An 18,015-nucleotide genomic window follows, 5' to 3' on the forward strand; every position below is an offset into this window, starting at 1 on the left:
AACAAGTAGATTTTTGTCAATGTTAAGGAGGTTTTTACTTAAAATTAGCTCCTTTATTTTGCTGAAAAGTTGCTCATAAGTTATTTTTATTTCACTTCAGGTGAACTAAGAGATTTGCACTAGAAACTAGATGTGGTGGATGTTGCTTTTTCTGCTCTGCGACAAGAATGGTCGAGCATTTCTCTGAGAAGACTCTGGGCCGTACATAATTCATAAGAGATCCTGAAATGTCTCGCATGTCTTGCGTCTCCACAGGCTTTACTGTGAAACTAGTTAATAAATATCAGAAGATGACAACAGAGCCTCATTTTAGAAAATACAAACTCAGTGGCAAAAATCAACTTAAAATGCTACCAAATGATTCAGAGTTTATAACTTAAAACTGAACACAACATCTATCCATAAATAATAGAGGCTGTCTAGAAGAAAAGTTTGTGTCTGGTGACCTACTTTCCCTTAAAATCTCCCCTTTGGTGACCTGAAGTTAAGGACAAACATTCTGGTCTGTTACGAAAACAACGAGGGAAAACCGAGTACAACCTTCCTGCTTTCCATCGACGGGAAGGGAAGCTTCAAATAAAATCATGTCAGCAAGTCTATTTCTGCAAAGGCAGGAGTTTGGGAGTGCTAATGTGTAAAAATATTAGCAAAGACTTTAGAGAAACATTTACCATTTCTAGAGAATTATGAGGTTACTGAGTCAGAAATGAACTGAAAGAGTCGAATGGGAGGCAGTTTGTCTTTACAGTTAATTCCTGTTTGGAGTTAGGTCCTAAAACAGAAAAATAAACCCCCAGAAATCTACATTAAAAAGACAATGAATCACAATGGCTCAGTCAAAGTCCAGACCTCAAAATGATAGCAAATGCTGATTAAACTAGAGCAGCGCAGCAAAGAAAAGTGAGCCAGACTTCTTCCTTCACAACAATAAAATCATAAAAAATAAATAAATCATGTTTTTGCTGCAAAAGGTGATTCTACAAGCTGCTAAATGACGGTATGAGGGGTTTACTTCTGAACAAACAGGTGTGGAAAATTTCTGAATACACGCAAAAACACCAAAACAGCTACGTTTCCAGAACGAACAAATAAATTAACTTTCTGTTTGGAAGACAAAGGGATTCAGATCAGGGGTGTCCCAACTTTTTGCCAAATGAGCCAAAATTGTAGATTCAAAATTAGTTGTAGGTCAAAATCCCCAACCTAAAATCAAGTATATAAAGTAAACCGAGTACATTTTATTGGAGGAACAAAAACAAAAGCTAAAGATTTTGTGAATCACAAATTTTTAGAAAACTTGCAAATTTTCAAGAAAAAAATTTCAAAAGAAAATGTTCAACATTAGAAATTCAGAAATTTCCAAGTTCTTTCGAGAAAATTTCTGAGCTCATTGAAAATTTTTTGGCAGAAATGTGCAACTTTTTTTCCTCTCAGTGGCCCCAAGACGACATGCAGCTTTTGTATGTTTGCTGTATTAAAAGAAAGACGTCTAGGTTTTACAATTGAATACATTTTCAGTAATTGGAACAGAATTTGGGTCACTATTACAAAACACTTACTGTATTTTGCCAAGTTTAAGAAAGAGTCAAAGCTGATTTGGGTGCAGCAAAGTTATCTTTTCAGTAAAAGTCTCTGGATAATCTTGATCTTAATTTTTGTTGAAACTTGGTCATAAAAACACAAATACTTTGTGTTGCACTTTACATTTTCCTGTGGAAGAAAATTATCTTGGTAACAATTTTTACCCTGATTACAATTTAAAAGTCTCATCTGCATCTAAACGCCAAATTTAACAGTTGGGGGGCCGCATAAAATCAGTCCAAGGGCCACAAATGGCCCCCAGACCACACTTTGGACACCCCAGATGTAGATGCATTCCTTCTTCAACACAGCTGAACATAACCAGTAGCTCAATCTCATTCCTCTGGTAATTCCAGTATGTTGGAGCAGGAATGTGATTGGCGTCCCCTACAGGACGTGGAGCCGTACTGCACTCTTAAAATGAAGCACACAGAGGAACTATATTTACAGAATTTTATTTCATTATGCTGCAAACAATGACATCCAGATATATTGATACACAACTTTTCTTATTTTTTACTGTGCGTGTATGTGCATTAGTGAGTGTATGCAAAGAGAGCAGTGGGACCACAGAAAGCTGGAAAGCTGAAAATCCTGTGATGGAGCCCTGGATCGGGTTTTCAAGGCAGAGATAGCAACAGGGCACTGGGCGATTCTCTGGAGGGACACACACACACACACCTCATGAATAGGTGAGCTGACGTTTTCCTCTGTAAAACACACTTTCCTGTCGGGGGCTCGTTTGCGATCTGCTTGGTTAAAAGAAGAAAAATCGAAGTGGCGAGAAGCTTTGCCTGCCATCGGATTGGATGTGGTGGAAAGATTCTCCTGTCAAAAAATAAGAAAATAAAAACACCACAAAAAGACAAAATCTTACCAAGTATTAGTAGTTTCCAGCGCAGCTATCTTAACTGACTTGAATTAAAACTAAAGTAACTTGGAAGTAGCAACATGCATGAGCTTGTTTTAAGTAAATATTGAAAAAGTGCTAGTTCCATTAGCAGATTATTTCACAGATAACAAGAGAAAAATATCTTATTATAAGTTAAATAATCTGCCAAAAAACTTTGACAGGGTTGTTAGGTGACGGGCTGGCGTTGCTAGGCAACGGCCTGGGCTGGCGTTGCTAGGCAACGGCCTGGGCTGGCGTTGCTAGGCAACGGCCTGGGCTGGCGTTGCTAGGCAACGGCCTGGGCTGGCGTTGCTAGGTAACGGCCTGGGCTGGCGTTGCTAGGTAACGGCACCAGTGGAACTGGAACGTTTTCATAAATATTATTATTTACCTAACACAAGCTCCTACATGTTGCTGAATAGATTTTGCGTTTTTGCGTTGCGTGACGTTAAACTAATGCGATAAACTGCGAAGCTGCAACAGGCTTGATTATTTTCCTTCATTCCTTTTCCTCCATAACTGCAACAATGGACCACAAGAAAGGAGCCGTGAAATAAAAGAAAAACTAAACATAACCTAAACCCTGTCAACAGGAGGCGCCGTTGGTTTTAGTGCACTCAGTTAAATCTAACTGCACCAGCACACAGACATTTACCCTTTGACCCAATGGAAAGTCATGACAACAGTATGGAAATTTATAAATCTAACAGTATTGAATTATTATTATTTATTTTTTCTTGTTTGAGTCACCATGCAAAGATATTTATTATCATTTTGAGTGTTTATGTGTCAGATATTTGCGTGACATTTATTAAGCGTACCCTACATCCAGAATAATTTACACAAAAAGGACAATAGTCATCTTAATGGGGCTGGATCAGTGTAGGGAGGAGCGAGGGGAAGGTAAAGCGCATTGGTCAACTATGATCTGGAGTGCGAGAGGTGAAGGGCTGGACGTCAGGGCGGAGGGAGCTGAGGATCGGCGGCTAGCATGGCGCGTCGGGGATCTTTTTTTTGTTTGTTTTTCTCTTTTTTAAATCCTTGGAATTGGGGGCAGCAGGGTAGAGGGGGAGAGATGGTGGCAGTCTCAGCGACACTCCCAGACTTTGACTGTCTGATCGACGCTGCCTGTAACCACGTATGGAGCCGTCTTGTGGAAATCTGCAGCAAACACACAAAAAAAGATTTAAACCTGTGTACAGGGAACCGTTTCTGGGCAGCTTCTTTATTGTTACATTTTATTTAGCAAGCGATGCACTGATAAGAAAATTTGGGCCAATAATAATTATATGTATTTCTCTGTACCCGAACAGAAACAGAAAATTGCACACCAGTTGCTAATATTAGCCCAGTTTTATTTACAGTGCCAATACCGATATATTAAAAAACTACTAATATCAGCTGATAATGATGTTAGAATCGATACATCATGCATCCCTATATTTAGCATAATTAAAAAAAAATAATAATAAAAAAACTAAAAAATTTTCTAGAATCATTGCAGAGATTAAAATAAAAACAGAAATCAAAGTAGGACAAATTCCAAAAGCTAAAGTATGGTGAAAAAAAAAGAGTCCAACAAATTAAGAAGCTTTAGTTTGGCCACAGATTGCAGATAAAAATCAACGAGTTTCCAGAAGTAACGTCCAGGTGTGGCATCTCATTTCTTGGAACAGTGAACCAATTATGCTGCTCTTCCACTCAAACAGAAATCTCCCCAACAGGTGCACCACTCTTAACTTTAAACACGCCAGGAATGCTGCAAGTTTTTGAAATTTTGAAAAGCAGCTTTTAAGAACACTTAAAAGCTACTTTTTTCTCTTTTTAAAAAAAAAAGTGTTCTTGAAACTTACTTGAAAAATCTTGCGTCACACCAAACTATTTCTCCGAATGCACCGATTTATCAGCTAACTGATTCATCTGTGACGATTTATTTGATTCTGGGAGATTGTGATCAGCTGATATTATCTACCTCAGCAAAGATTTAAAAATCAGCCTCAGTCCTCTTCGTCAGTCCTGTGAGAGGCTGGACTGACAGACCGGCCCACCAGGTCATATCTGAACTCTTTCAGCCAACAATAGTTGCCTCACTGAAGCCAACTCAGAAACTTTTTAGCTATATTTAGCGAAAAAAAAAGAAAAAAGGAACCAGTCAAAATCAGAAGGGTTTTTAAAGACAGAAAACTGCCATCGGTGCATTCCTACTCTGCTGCTTATTTAATGTTTCTACCGGTGTTTTGACAATTTTATATATGGTGATATCAAAAACACGTAAAATTAAGAAGTTACTTTCCACTTAAATCTTGAAAATGTGGGGGTGAGCTGCAAACTGCAGTGTTTATTCTTCATACACGTCAACAATCTCAGCTGCCTGTAACTGTATTTCTTATTTTCTTAGTAACTACATCTGTATTGATGATAAGTTAAATAAATCTCACCCAAAGAGGTAACAAAGTGTTCATGAGCAGATAAGGTCTTCATGCAGCGTTTGTTCTTGTAGTCCCAGATCCGGATTGTTTTGTCGTCGGCGCAGCTCACGATGAATCGTCCTCCAGGATGAAACAGTATCCCACGCACCCAGTTGTCATGTCCCACCTGAGGACACCAGGCTCGTTACCCAACGCTCGCTCAGAAACGTCACCCAGCGTCCTCCCTGCCACTCACCAGAGTCATGAGGCAGATCCCGATGCTGACGTCCCACATTTTAATCGTTTTATCTCTGGAGCCAGAGAGCAGGAAGGGGCCAGGCTTTCCACTCTTTTTACTCTGCAAAACAGAAACACAAGGGAAGGGATGACACATCAAAAAGGCTACTGTTGCTATGAGCAATAAATCAATATCGGTGGGATTAACCTCAATACGTTAAATCATGATACATTAAAACAAACTCAATCCTTTCCATTTGGATAATTTATCATTTTTCTCTTTCAACCAAAAACTGGGTGACAAAAGTTTTCAGTTTTTTTGTTGGACAATTTTGTTCACCGAGACATTTTATTTATTGTTTTTGATTATTTATTTTATATATTTAAAATATCTTCCAGTTCTAGTTTTAAATGTTCATTATAAATTAAATTTTATTGTTCTTTGAGAACATGTTCTTGTATCATTATGACATCACCATTATGTTACTTGAAAATAGTCTGAAAACATCAATGTTATCGTTTAGCAACTTCCAGGACAGTTTATTTGTTATCATGGCAGACCCACAAATAGATATTTCAGTTTTCGACTCTTAAAAGATAAAGTATAAAAATGTCTACAAAACTGTAAAATTTGCCAGCCTCATTTTATCAGGATCTGGGGCATTAAACTCTTTTCTGCCAAACTCTGAGTTTTCTTTTTGTAATTGTCTTCTGTAGAGTCCTACTTGGAGCAAATCTCCAAAAATCTCACCTTGCAATGCAAAGTGACATCTCTACCCATAATTTATTATTACAAAATCTGCTTTTCAACAATGTCAGCTTTCACACCAGAAAGAGCAGAGGCATCAAAATATTCTAAATATGATTCATTTGAGAAAACAAAATTATTTCCAGGCATGCCGTCTGGATTCTCATCTCGGCGTCCTTGTCGAAGGAAAAGGTGGGATTACCTCTGAGCCTGTGGCCTCCAGGATGGTGGGGTGAGCGCTGTCAGGGGCCCAGGCGATGCACTCCACCACGTGTTCATGCTCCCGCAGCTCGGCTTTGCACTCCTTGGAGGCGACCACCCAGACGCGCACAGTCTGGTCGTTGGAGCAGCTGGCGATCAACGAGCCGTCCTGGTTCGGGCGAACCATCCTCACCCACTCCCTGTGGCCTGTGAATGTCTTCACACAGTACCTACACACACACACACACACACACACAGCGCGACTTACACAAGTGCACTTCTGCTGTAAATTAGTTATAAGAATCTCTACAACAGACGTAAAATAAAATGAAAACTCACCCTGTGGCCACCTCCCACATCTTGATGGACTTATCTCTGGAGGCAGAAACTATGTGGTCACCGTTTGGCATGATTGCTACGGACGACACGTTGTGATCGTGGCCTGAAAAACAAAGATTCACCTTTAGTCACTAATCTGCACTCATCTTCATTATTTTAGTTCAAAATGGAGATTTTTACAAATCACCACCCTGCTGAAAAACAGGCTGTTTTAATTTTCCATCAGGTAAACGGATCACATTATATATTTAGTTAGATGAAACCCAAAAACATAATTCATATGCAATGTTACAGGGGTGTTCAAAGTGCGGCCCGGGGGCCATTACTGGCCCTTAAACTGATTTTGAGCGGCCCACCAACTGCAATTCAAGAATGACACAAATTCCAGCAGAAGGTCTTGATGCAGATGAAGTTTCATTTGTCATGAGGATAAAAATACAGCCAGCATAATTTATTATAACAACCCAAAGTATTCAGGGCTTTTTAAAAACCACTTTTATGATAAATACAACCACGTCTGTTAAAGATGATTTGCATCCAAATAAGATTTAATTTATTAAACTTTATTTTAATTAAAATAAATTTTATTAAAATTTATGTAATAAATTTAATTTATTAAATTAAACTTAAATGTATTTTATTTAATTTATTAAACAAGTTTAATTTAATTAATCTAATAAAACAATTTATTAAATTAAATTACTTTATGGCATGATCCAAATCAACTTTAATTTAATTAAACAAGTTTAATTCATAAAACCTGTTTAATAACTATTTTAATATTTTATTAAAATATAGCAAAGATTTTCACTGAAAGTTGCTCAAGTCCTGAATACATTTCTTCAGTTGAGCCCCCCAAAAATAAAAAACAAACTAAAAAACCTTTGGAAACTAGATGCATTTCTTTTAATACAGCAAATGTGCAAAATCTTGTTTACATTTTTGGATCTACAATGAATAACATCCTTTTAAAACATAAAATTACTTCTTCATTTGCTTTATATTACGTTTATTTTCCTCTTTTTTTTTTTTGTTACTTGACAATTTTGACCCATGTGACAAAAACATTGGACATCTTTCCAATAGAGCTGCCATTTTTTCCTTAGTGTTGGATAATACAGAAAACAACAACAACACTTAATTCAGAACCCAGATGTGGCCTTTTGCATCTGCCGGCGCGTCACTCGAAAACAGGCGTTACTGAAGCTGTAAATGTTCTCACCGTGCATCGTCCGGATGCACTCAAAGCCCTGGAAGTCCCAGAGTTTGATGCTCATGTCAGCCGAACACGAGGCCAGCAGCTTCCCCGTCTGGTCAAAGGAGATGTCCTGCACCGAGTCCGTGTGTCCTTTCAGGGTTCGTTCAAAGTCTCCTGCCTCGTAGTCCCACACCTGAAGGCACACAGAAATCATTCAGGGGCTTAAAACTAAAATCACAAATAGGAAAAAAACAAAAAGAAAAACTACAAACTGGAAGTGAGCAGAGAAATCGGCCACGTTAAGTAAAAAACCATCAACTTTAACATCCATGTTGGACCTGGAAAGCTTTTTGAGTTTAAGGTAAATGTTTTACTGTCTGTAAGGACTAAACACGCAGAATGATGCTTTATAATTCCAGATAAAAATCAGTTTAAAATCTCAACTCTAATCAATTTGTTTTTGTTTCAAAATCTAGATGAAGCTGTTTTACACACATGAAGTAACATCACCTCTGCTTCCAAAACAAACTTATTGATACTCGATTCAGGAAGGCTGGAAAATATTGTTTTGTGGCTTTTCTACATAATTTATGCTATTATTAAAGATAAGTTGGAATTTGCTGGAACTGTCACAACATTCTGATCAGCGCAGCTGCAAAAAAAAAAAACACCAAAAAACAAAGATTGTGCCATCAAGCAAAATGTGTTTTAGCCAAGGAGTTCAAAGACTTACTTAGAAACCCAGAATAATAAAACACAAACAGTTTTCCAACTTCAGATAAAAACCAATTCTAACAAATTAAACTTAAAAAGCAGCACAGGTTTAAGAAACCGTCTCCATCTTTTAACTGTTTTCATAGACATGCAGCACGTTTATTTCATCCGGTTACAGTTTAAAGTGAACATGCATGTAAAGATGGCACCAATTTATTCCAGTAAAGGTTCTACCTTTGCGTGATTTATGCTGCAATTATTCTTCTATGCTGAAGCTGAAAAAAATGATATAAACCTCAGTAAAATGTATCTCATGCAGTCAGTATGTCACCTGTACACACCTTAATGGTGGCATCTTCAGAGGCCGTCACCATGACGGAAAACACGGGGTGGAAAATGACCCGTGTGACTGGAGCACGGTGCCCACTCAGGGCGTATCTCTCCGGGGGGCGGGGGATCCACTCCTTCGGATCTCTCTTTTGACCGACGGGTCCGCCGTACGTCATGTCCTCCTTCACCTCATTCAGCTTCGACTCCAACTCCATCACCTACACCAGCAAAGAAAGCGTCTCAAAAACAGAACCAACGCTTGTTCTCATTTCATTAAAACCAGGGGTGTCCAAAGGGCGGCGCGGGGGCCATCTTGTGGCCATTATTCAATGAAAACAAAGAAAGCGACTCAAATCTTATTCTTATAACTGAATAAATTTGTTCAGTCGAGCCCAAAAGAATTTGAAAAGAATTTCATGAGACCATCTTGGGAAAATAGAGTGTCTTCAGTCAGAAGTTTCTTCAAATTCACTATAACAGACTGCTACAGGAGGCATTTCCTGACAACACTCATCATCATCTACAAAAGAATTTGAATTAATATGAGTTACATTTTTAAATTTTAATTTGAGAACTAAATTAAATTTCTTTTAATACAGAGAAATGGGCAAAAATCATTTCCAAGTGTTGGAGCTATCCTGTTTCTACAAAAAGACAACTTTTACTGCTTGATTTTATTTTAATATTTCTATTATAACTTGGCAAAATGTTTGGACAGCTCTGGATTAAACATAAGCATAAAAAGATTCTCCTTACCTTCTTTTGTAATCTAATAACAGAGGTCCATTTCTTTTCCAAAAGCCCAGCATACTTCTTATCTACCTCTTCATTCTACAACCAAAGCAAACAGATTCTCAGAAAGGAAGTCCCTCCCATTAGAAACAAAACATTACTCTTCAATTTGTTGCTCCTTACAATATCTAATTCTGCTTCTTTCTTGAAGGTAGAATAGGCTTCTTCATATCCATTGGAACGAAGATAGTCAGCTATAGCTCGATTTCTAGAAAAAGAAACATTATTAGTAATCTGAAGGCCAATTTCATCCCACTTACACTGTGTGCTCTTTATTTTGAATATGCCATAAATCAGGTGAATGTCTGCACAGAAACCGTGTCACCATTAAATCGATGCTAGCCGACGTTCCTCCTTAAAATATGGCAGACCCCGCCCAGGCAAACAGAGGGGAGCGTCTAGCAACTCAACCTTAAATGTCAGCCTGAGCAAACGGAAACGAATCACATTTTTCTGGAAAAAGACCAAATAAAAATACAGAAAAGGTGTGCTGGGAAACAGTGCTGCTGCTGCCATGGAAACCAACGACTCGTCATGAAGGCAGAGCTGAGAGAGCTGGATGATGCAGTGAGGTTTAACACAAATACGGAGACACAAAATTATATAAATGCGGAAACAGGTTTTTTTTATAAGATAGAGGGTGAATATTTCATGAGCGAAGTGTTAAATTTAGGCTGAAGCTTCTGGGCTTCTTTGGAGCAAGCAGACTGTTGCACACTACAAACCTCAGACCCTTGCTGCTTTAATTCAACCTGGCCCTCAAACATTCGAATATCAGTGGGATTAACTTCAATAAGTTAAAAAAAAATCATTAAATATTGATTGTTTGCTGTCTGTGCTTAAACAGAGGTGCAGGTCATAACGGCGTAAAGCTCGTCGTCCCCCTTCCCCCTTGTTTCTTTCCTGCTGTCATGGAGGTTATGAAATATTCACCAAGCAGCTACAAAGTGAAGCGCCTGCAGCTCACGTCTCTTCAGGCTCTGCCACTGATTTCAATTGTTGCACAACACAACGCGTCAAACTTGAGGCTCGTGGGCCAAATTCAGCCCGCCATAGCTTTTTATGTGGACCTCTAGAGTTTAGACTAAACATTAAGTGTGTATAAATATTATGTTAATCAAATCAATGCAGTTTTTATCTGCTTACAAATTATATCAATCAGTCCCTCCAGTTTCTTGAGTATTGGAGAAATTCACGCAAAAAGAATTAAACAAATCCCCGCATTATTGCACTACTAATTGGGATTTTATTGCAGATTTTTCTCAAAAACTTTCTTACTTGTACTAAACAGCTGCCTCAGCTTTAACTGATGTCAGATTAAAGTTCATGATCTATACAGCAAGTACTAAAAAGGTGCATTTACCATCATAAAAAAGCACAAATATTTCCAAATTAGTACCACAAATACTTTGATTTAAAAAAAAAAAAAAGAATCACAAAATCCTGGAGGAAATGAAAAGATGTTCAATAATATTTTATTTTAAGAATTAATTGATATTTTAACAGTTTGCGAACAGATTTGATCAATACATTCTGGCACAACCAGGCCTTTAAGGGCATTCATGATCTTGATTTGCCCCAAAACGAAAATGAGTTTGACACCGCTGTTGTAGAAGATTTAATTTCACATCTACAAGTCTGGACTTCTGGACCGTCTTCAAAAGGAAAATCTGTGATGCGCCACAGTGCGGCTAGCCAACCTGCAGGTGCTGCTGGTAATGAGCTGCAGCACATGTCTGTTCTTGCTCACACGTAATCGTACTTATAATTGCACTCACAGTTCATCTCTTTGTCTCTGTGACAGCACCATGGCGGCTGCTGTTCGCTCCCTCGCGGGGAGGTGAGGGTGAGGTGAAGCGTTGGGTGAGGAGGAGCCCGATCCCTCCGAGGATCGCAGGTGGCAAAGGGAAAGCTGCTCGGAGGAGGACGGCGAACCTGGAGGTGCTTCTGCTGTGCCGCTACGAGGCGCTAAGAAGGTTTACGACGGTCCAGATGTCACCCGCTCAGTCAGTGGCACAACATATTCGTCACCTGAAGAAGAGAAGGAAAACGCCGATTAATATTTTTAAAAGAAATCCATCTTCATTTCAGGAAACTTTTAAATTGCTTGGACAGAAAGCTGTGGGAAAAAAGTAAAACAAAAAGAAGTATTTTTAGTAGTAAGTAGAAGGATTGTTTTTATAAAACCAATGCTAGAAATGTAAAATCTTGAATCATAGGGAATTACACTAATCTATTTCTGAATGCACCCATATAGATGTAAAATAAAAAGTTAGGAAGCACACAGCTCTGGAAAAATTAGGAACCCACAGCATTGAACCTCATTAAAAACCTCCTGGTTATTCCACCAAATATTTATTTCTGAACACTTCCCGAGTTAAAACATTAGTATTGTTGTTTCTAAATAAATATGAACTTGTTTTCTTTGCATTATTTGAAGTCCGAAAGCACTGCATCTTTTTTATTATGTTCTGCAAATAAATATTACATTTTGCTTGTAATTTCAGAGACATGTCAGTAGAAATGTTGAAAAGAGTGAAATCAAAGAATCTATTTTTTTTTCCAGTGCTGTATATTAAGAGAAAAGTTAAGAGACAAATGATTTTTTTTTCTAGCGAATTTACATATTTAAGGTACATTCCAGCTTTCTTTTATTAAAAAAAATAAATAACTAACGCTGATCACTAAAAAAAGTCCTTCCTGTTCTCAGTAGATGCAGTTGTTTTGATTCGAATAGAAAATGAAGGAATAAAAATTATAATATGATTTTCAGCCAGCGAGTTAATTCGACAGAAGGTAACTGATGCACTATTTACAATCTTCAATCTGATGGATCCGTTTGGGAGAATCCCATCACTGACCCCCCATGATGTGAATCATGATCTCTGATTTCTGCAGTGCAGAAATACAAGAAAGAAAAAAAAATACTAAACCATTTTCCCATTTATTATGTTTCACCTCTATGCTGATGTTCACAAACAAGCGATAGTGAGACAGGTTAATGTATATTTTTGTTCTATATTCTGCTCTACCATAATTAAGCTTTCCATACACTTTCCTGTTTCTTACTCTGATTGCTTGAGAGACCCAGTGAAGGGAAAATCTGGCCTTTAAAATAAATTAAATTAAAAAAATCTCTGGCTTTCTAATGATTATTTCTAGGATTGCACGGACCGATGTATCGACCAGCTGATTTATTGGTGCCGATTTCCTTAATTTTGGGAGATCAGTGATCAGCCGATATTTATATGTGAAGCCGATCTTATCTACTTCGGCCGACATCTAAAAATCCTCTCCTGCTCTGCAGTGAGAAGTTTGACCGACAGACTGGCCCACCAGGTCAGGCCTGCACGTTTACAGTCAACAATAGTCAACCCCCTGTTGCCAGTTCAGCAACTTTCTTGCTATAATGAGCAACATTTCAGACAAAAACAATTGGTATCGACCAAAATTGGAGTCGGCAGGTTAGGTTTTTTAAAAAGATCGGTAATTGGAGATCAGCCAGAAAACTGCGATCGGTGAATCCCAGCTAATTCACAACTAATGACCACTTCTGGCCAGACTAAAACTTTTTACCAAACAGCTAAGGTGCAATTAATGCGCGCCATAAATGTCTGAGTTACAAAAGAAGCTGGATAAATGAAAACCTCTGCTGATCTTCCTTGTATAACGTTGCAGTTTTATTTAAATTCTCAACCAAAACAAAAAGAGTCTGAAATAATATTTCATCCCAAATTTAAATATTTTAATCCTGATTTTAGTTTTAGTCTGAACAACACAAAGTAAAAACACCATTCAGTGGCTGGAAACTTATGATAGTGTTCATTCTTGAACTCCAGTGAAGGTTGGTGCTGTAAAGCGCTAAGCTGCTTAGCAGCTACACCAGACAACACACAGTGTGTGTGTGTGTGTGTGTGTGAGAGTGAGTGAGAGACACACTACTAGTCCTCCATACAGCTGACAGTGCAACGTAAAGGAGGGACGGACAGCAGCTAACAGGATCACCAAACAGAGAGCCAGGACTTTAACTAGACACTGTCTGGGATCAGGTGATGTTATTGCCATGTGGTCTGTTTGCTGCAAAATATTTCAATCGAAAAGCTTAATAGCTACAAAAATTGGCTTATTAATTTGACTTGGGCTTCCCTCCATGCCCAGATGTGGCACATACTTTATAAGCTCAAACAGAGTGGTGGGCACATTGCAATTAGGCCTGTCGCAATAACTCAATTTATTCCAAAATAAATTAAGACAAGGTCAATAATTTCCATCTGCATGATTTATCGTTTCTCTTTCTATCAAAAACTAGGAGATAAAAGTCTTCAGTCTAGTGCTTTGATCTCAACTAGCCCTTTTTTTAAAGAACAATTTTGTTCGCAAAGACTAAATAATTCATTTTATTTGTCATTTTGGTTATTTCTTTAAAAATGTTTTATTGTCTTCCAGTTCCTTTGTTAAATGTTCATTAGAATATAAAGTTTATTGATCTTTAGAATATGTTCTTACATTATTATGCTATTATGACTATCACTTGGAAATGGTCTCAAAAAACAATATTATCGTTTATCGAAAAAATTTCTGGGACAATTCATCGTCCAGCAAAATTTGTTATTATGACAGTTGTGATGAAGCAAGATAAAGAATAAAGTCAGGAATATATGATTTATTCATAATAGAAAATCATACTATCCAGCAACAATATCGCAATTACACGTTTTCCTGATGGTTTCCAATATGGTTTTGATTCACTCTTCATATTGCTTCATGAAAAATTAGTCATTAATAAGATTATAATTAAAACTTAAATGTCTAAAAGAAAATTATTCAAGCTACTGTTGTGAGCTCTCTTTATAGACCAACAAACGTATGAATTGTTGAAGTGAGAACAGAGCAGGGATTTCAGCTGGGAGCTTCAAAAACATCCAGTTGACCAAACAGGCCACGTTCCAAACTAAACATAACGGTCAGCGGCTTCAGCACCTGCTGAAGACACCTGGACCTGCTACTGTCACCCAAACACCTTTAGAAATTAGTGATACTTCGAATCTGGGTCTTTGTTTCAGTTTTTCAAATGGCAGAAAAGTGTTACAAAACATCTTACCCTCACACTGACAGATGAATGTATCGACAGCTAGACTTGGTGCTCAAGAAAGAGAACAAGAGTTATGAATGAAGAGAGAAAAAAATGGTGCAAAGTCCGATCTATGTGTCAGTTTATCAAAAGAAGGGAGGGCAAGACGTGTAATTGTCTAAAGTAGAGTCCAATTCTCAGAACACAATGCTGGCACTGAACGTGACAGAAAACAGCAGCACCTAAACTCCAGCAATGCCTTCATGTGACATTTGTTTCAAAATAAATATTTTCTTTTGAATCTTTACTCTATATATATATACACACATATATATATAAAAAACTAGACAGTTCTGTTGCTAGAATATCAGATCTTAACTTAATGAGAGAAAATCAAGTTAAACAACATGTTAATTAAAAACTCAATATTGAATATATATATATTCCTGCAGACTAGTCCAATAATTTTGCTCTTTTCTGATCAGAAGTACATAAATATACACTACCATGTTCTCTTTATATAAAATATTAAATAAAATCAAGTGTGCAGGTGAACAAAGCCAGATGAATGTATAGCAGGTTTAGACTGTGACATTACATGAACTTTATTTTTTAATTGCATTGAAACACACAGTAGTGCTGTTTAGAAGCATCTCCAGGTGGAGCATTGTGTTCATTTCATTTTGAAAAAACTACAACTCCCAACTATTAAACCAATGAATATGTTAGAGAAAAAGAAACTAAATTTAAAAGAAATGTAACATCTTACAGTTTTCTGCTTTGTTTAAATCTGCGACGAAAACCTCAAACAGATTAGGCAGACAATGAGAACAGCTCATACTTAATCTATGTACGGTTAAAATAAAGTGAAAGGCTGATTGCTATCTATGATAGTTTATGACTCTTAATGCATCATCCTTCGGTTTTGAGTCACGTTTGAGTCGAGCTGTTCAGTTTGACCTCCAAGCTAAACGAGTCTCAGAGGTCAGGTTAAACCATCAGAAGGTGTTTGTTTACAAACCAGAACAGCTCACAATATATTATAACATTATCTAATATTGTTTGACAAATTTAAACTTTAAACACTAAAAAAGAGACACTTATTTTGCAAACAAAACTGAAAAACCATCTAAAATCTAAATTATTTTACTGAATTAATGAGCATTCATTGGGTTATCTACAGGAAATGCATTCACATTTCTTTACTGGATAAACATTAAACCACTGGCACATTTTCAGTCATAGCAACAGATAGTCAAATTAATACCTACAGCATAAACACAAATGGTTTAGCATTCATTTTATCTTCTGCATCCCCTTTTTAAACGCTTCCTGGCATTTTGCCATCATTATGAATCTTTAGCTTTATCCTGTTAATCTTTTCTTCAAATTCTTTAATAAAAAATAAATAAAACTTAAAATTTAAGGCCATGGAAGGTCATAAACTCCTATTTGATTAGGAGAAATAGTGTGAATCAAAGCACAAGGTTATAATGCAAAATTAAAATAAATTTGAAAACGAGTACTTTTATGATTACTTCATTAATTGGGTAAGTAATAAAGAAATTTATATGAAAGAACACAGGGATAAAATGGTAACCCAGAAAAACCCACAAAATGGGGAAAAATGTTTTTGAAAGGTTGCATTGATCTGGAGCTAAGGATTAAACAAGAAATGGTTTTCCATTACTATGCATGTGCCACAGCAGACCAGAAACTAGCTGTTCAAATTTAAAGATAAAAAATTTAAATAATACAACTAGATAAATAACCTAACGTGATGATAATGCTAATCCTCCATCTTATTTCAGGAAAAATAACTAGAATCAGTCATTTCAAAGAAACAATAGTAATAAATAAGATTAATTTTCAGTTTTTTAGGCCACCAAAGGAAACAAAATTGGGGTGGGGGGGAATGAAATTATATATTCTTATTAATCTACTGTTGTAACTTATCTGACATTTAGAGCAGAGTTTATTAAAACCATTAGCTTCTTTGTATACTAAATATTTAATGGCAACAATACATCATGCATATATCATACACATTTATAAGTATAATGGGAGTAGTCAATATTTTTATGCAAATCTGACACGTTGCTTCCATAGTCAACACGCATAACCCACCACAAACCATGCATTGCAACAGGAGGAAATAATTCACATGCATACATATATTTTCACTGATTAAAACAAGTTAAATGTAGATTAACTGTTTCTCGTGATTTAAGAGGAACTTCACGCAAATTTAAAATCCCAGAACCTTATTTAGTTGTGTTTGTTTAGTAACAGATTAAAAAAATAAATAAAAAATTCTGAGCTTCAAGAGGCGCAAGGGCAACGTTGCAGCAGAGGCTCATCAGCAACGCCCTTTCCAGCTAATGTTAGCTTAGCACACTAAACACCAAGCTCAGCTGTCAACTGTGAGCAATAGATTTATACAACCACGGTCAACAACACGGACAGTGCATCTGCTCTCAAGAACTAACAGCTCATCAACATAGTACTGCTTAATAAAAACACAATAATCGGTGAATAGAAGTAAATTAGGTATGAACAACACTGTCTGTATATTAGATTAAATACTCAGTCAAGGACAAATATGAGTTGAGCGCAACACAGCCATTAAGGGTAATAACAGATATAAGGTTAACTCTGGCATTTTAAGTGTTGGTAACAAACCTAATTGGCTCATCCACTCAGAACTTCCAAAAAAGGCGTAGCTAACGTTAGCCACCTAGGCTCCAAAACAACTGTTTTGATCCAAATCACGCACTGATGAAGAAGATCGCGTTTGGTTCTGAAATAGCAAAAGCTCTTTGTATAGTCAAGTTAAACCGCAAACTACCCATAGTCTTTAAGTAGCTGCCTTAAACAATGATAACTTTGACTCTTCACTTAGCTTAGCTTAGCTTTCGGCCTCTCCGCCATTTTGAGATGGGAACGGGAAAGCGCAGACACTGCAGACGATCCCTCGTCAAAATAACAAGTCTAACTAAGTGCCAAAACAAACGAACAAACGCATCTACGAACTTCTAACTCACCATTTTACAAATGAAGAACTTCATATTTCCCTTAGCAGGCCTGTGCATGTGCTGGTGCGTTGCGTGGTTTGACTGCGGTATCGTGACTTTTCACATCAGCCGGCACGGACGGTCAGATTTTCTCCTCTCCCACCGCAGTCGCCCGGCCCCGGCTAACGGTCGCGATTGGACGCCGGTAGCGCGCACGTTGAAGTGGGCGGCGGCGCGTAACGGCACACCTCACGCTCATGGCTTTGAAGGAAAATACGTCAACAGTTTACATGGCTGCTTGTTTTTCTTAGAATATTGTTTTCATTGAGGAACATTCAAGAAAAGAAAAAAAAAGTGATTCATTAAAACTAAAAAAAAAAAATTTTAATAAAATTTAGTAAAGAAAAAAAACCAATTTAAAGTCTAGTGGGCGGATTTTATTAGATTGTTTTTTGACTGTATAATTTTAGTAATTTTATTGTAATACTAT

The 18,015-nt window shown here is 37.2% G+C and overlaps 1 protein-coding gene across 1 annotated transcript; it reads right to left on the reverse strand.

Moving 5' to 3' along the window:
* Nucleotides 1–2,020: 2,020 nt before the first annotated feature.
* pafah1b1b (platelet-activating factor acetylhydrolase 1b, regulatory subunit 1b) lies at nt 2,021–17,756 on the reverse strand. Its single transcript, XM_044140565.1, has 11 exons — nt 17,556–17,756; nt 11,219–11,471; nt 9,564–9,648; nt 9,405–9,479; nt 8,660–8,866; nt 7,629–7,797; nt 6,407–6,509; nt 6,069–6,297; nt 5,138–5,239; nt 4,912–5,068; nt 2,021–3,634 (listed from the first exon to the last, which is right to left on the reverse strand). The coding sequence occupies exons 2-11, from the start codon at nt 11,248–11,250 to the stop codon at nt 3,561–3,563; spliced, it is 1,233 nt and encodes a 410-aa protein (XP_043996500.1). The 5' UTR covers nt 11,251–11,471; nt 17,556–17,756; the 3' UTR covers nt 2,021–3,560.
* Nucleotides 17,757–18,015: the final 259 nt, after the last annotated feature.

The sequence above is a fragment of the Gambusia affinis genome, linkage group LG15 (genome assembly GCF_019740435.1).
Source record: "Gambusia affinis linkage group LG15, SWU_Gaff_1.0, whole genome shotgun sequence".
NCBI classification, from domain to species: Eukaryota; Metazoa; Chordata; class Actinopteri; order Cyprinodontiformes; family Poeciliidae; genus Gambusia; species Gambusia affinis.

Coding starts and splice junctions, on each gene's coding strand:
- pafah1b1b (XM_044140565.1), bottom strand. CDS start 11,250: ATGGTGCTGTCACAGAGACAAAGAGATGAACT. Junction 7,798..8,659: donor CTGAAGATGCCACCATTAAG/GTGTGTACAGGT, acceptor GTGTGCCTTCAG/GTGTGGGACTACGAGGCAGG. Junction 5,240..6,068: donor TGGAGGCCACAGGCTCAGAG/GTAATCCCACCT, acceptor TCTGTTTTGCAG/AGTAAAAAGAGTGGAAAGCC.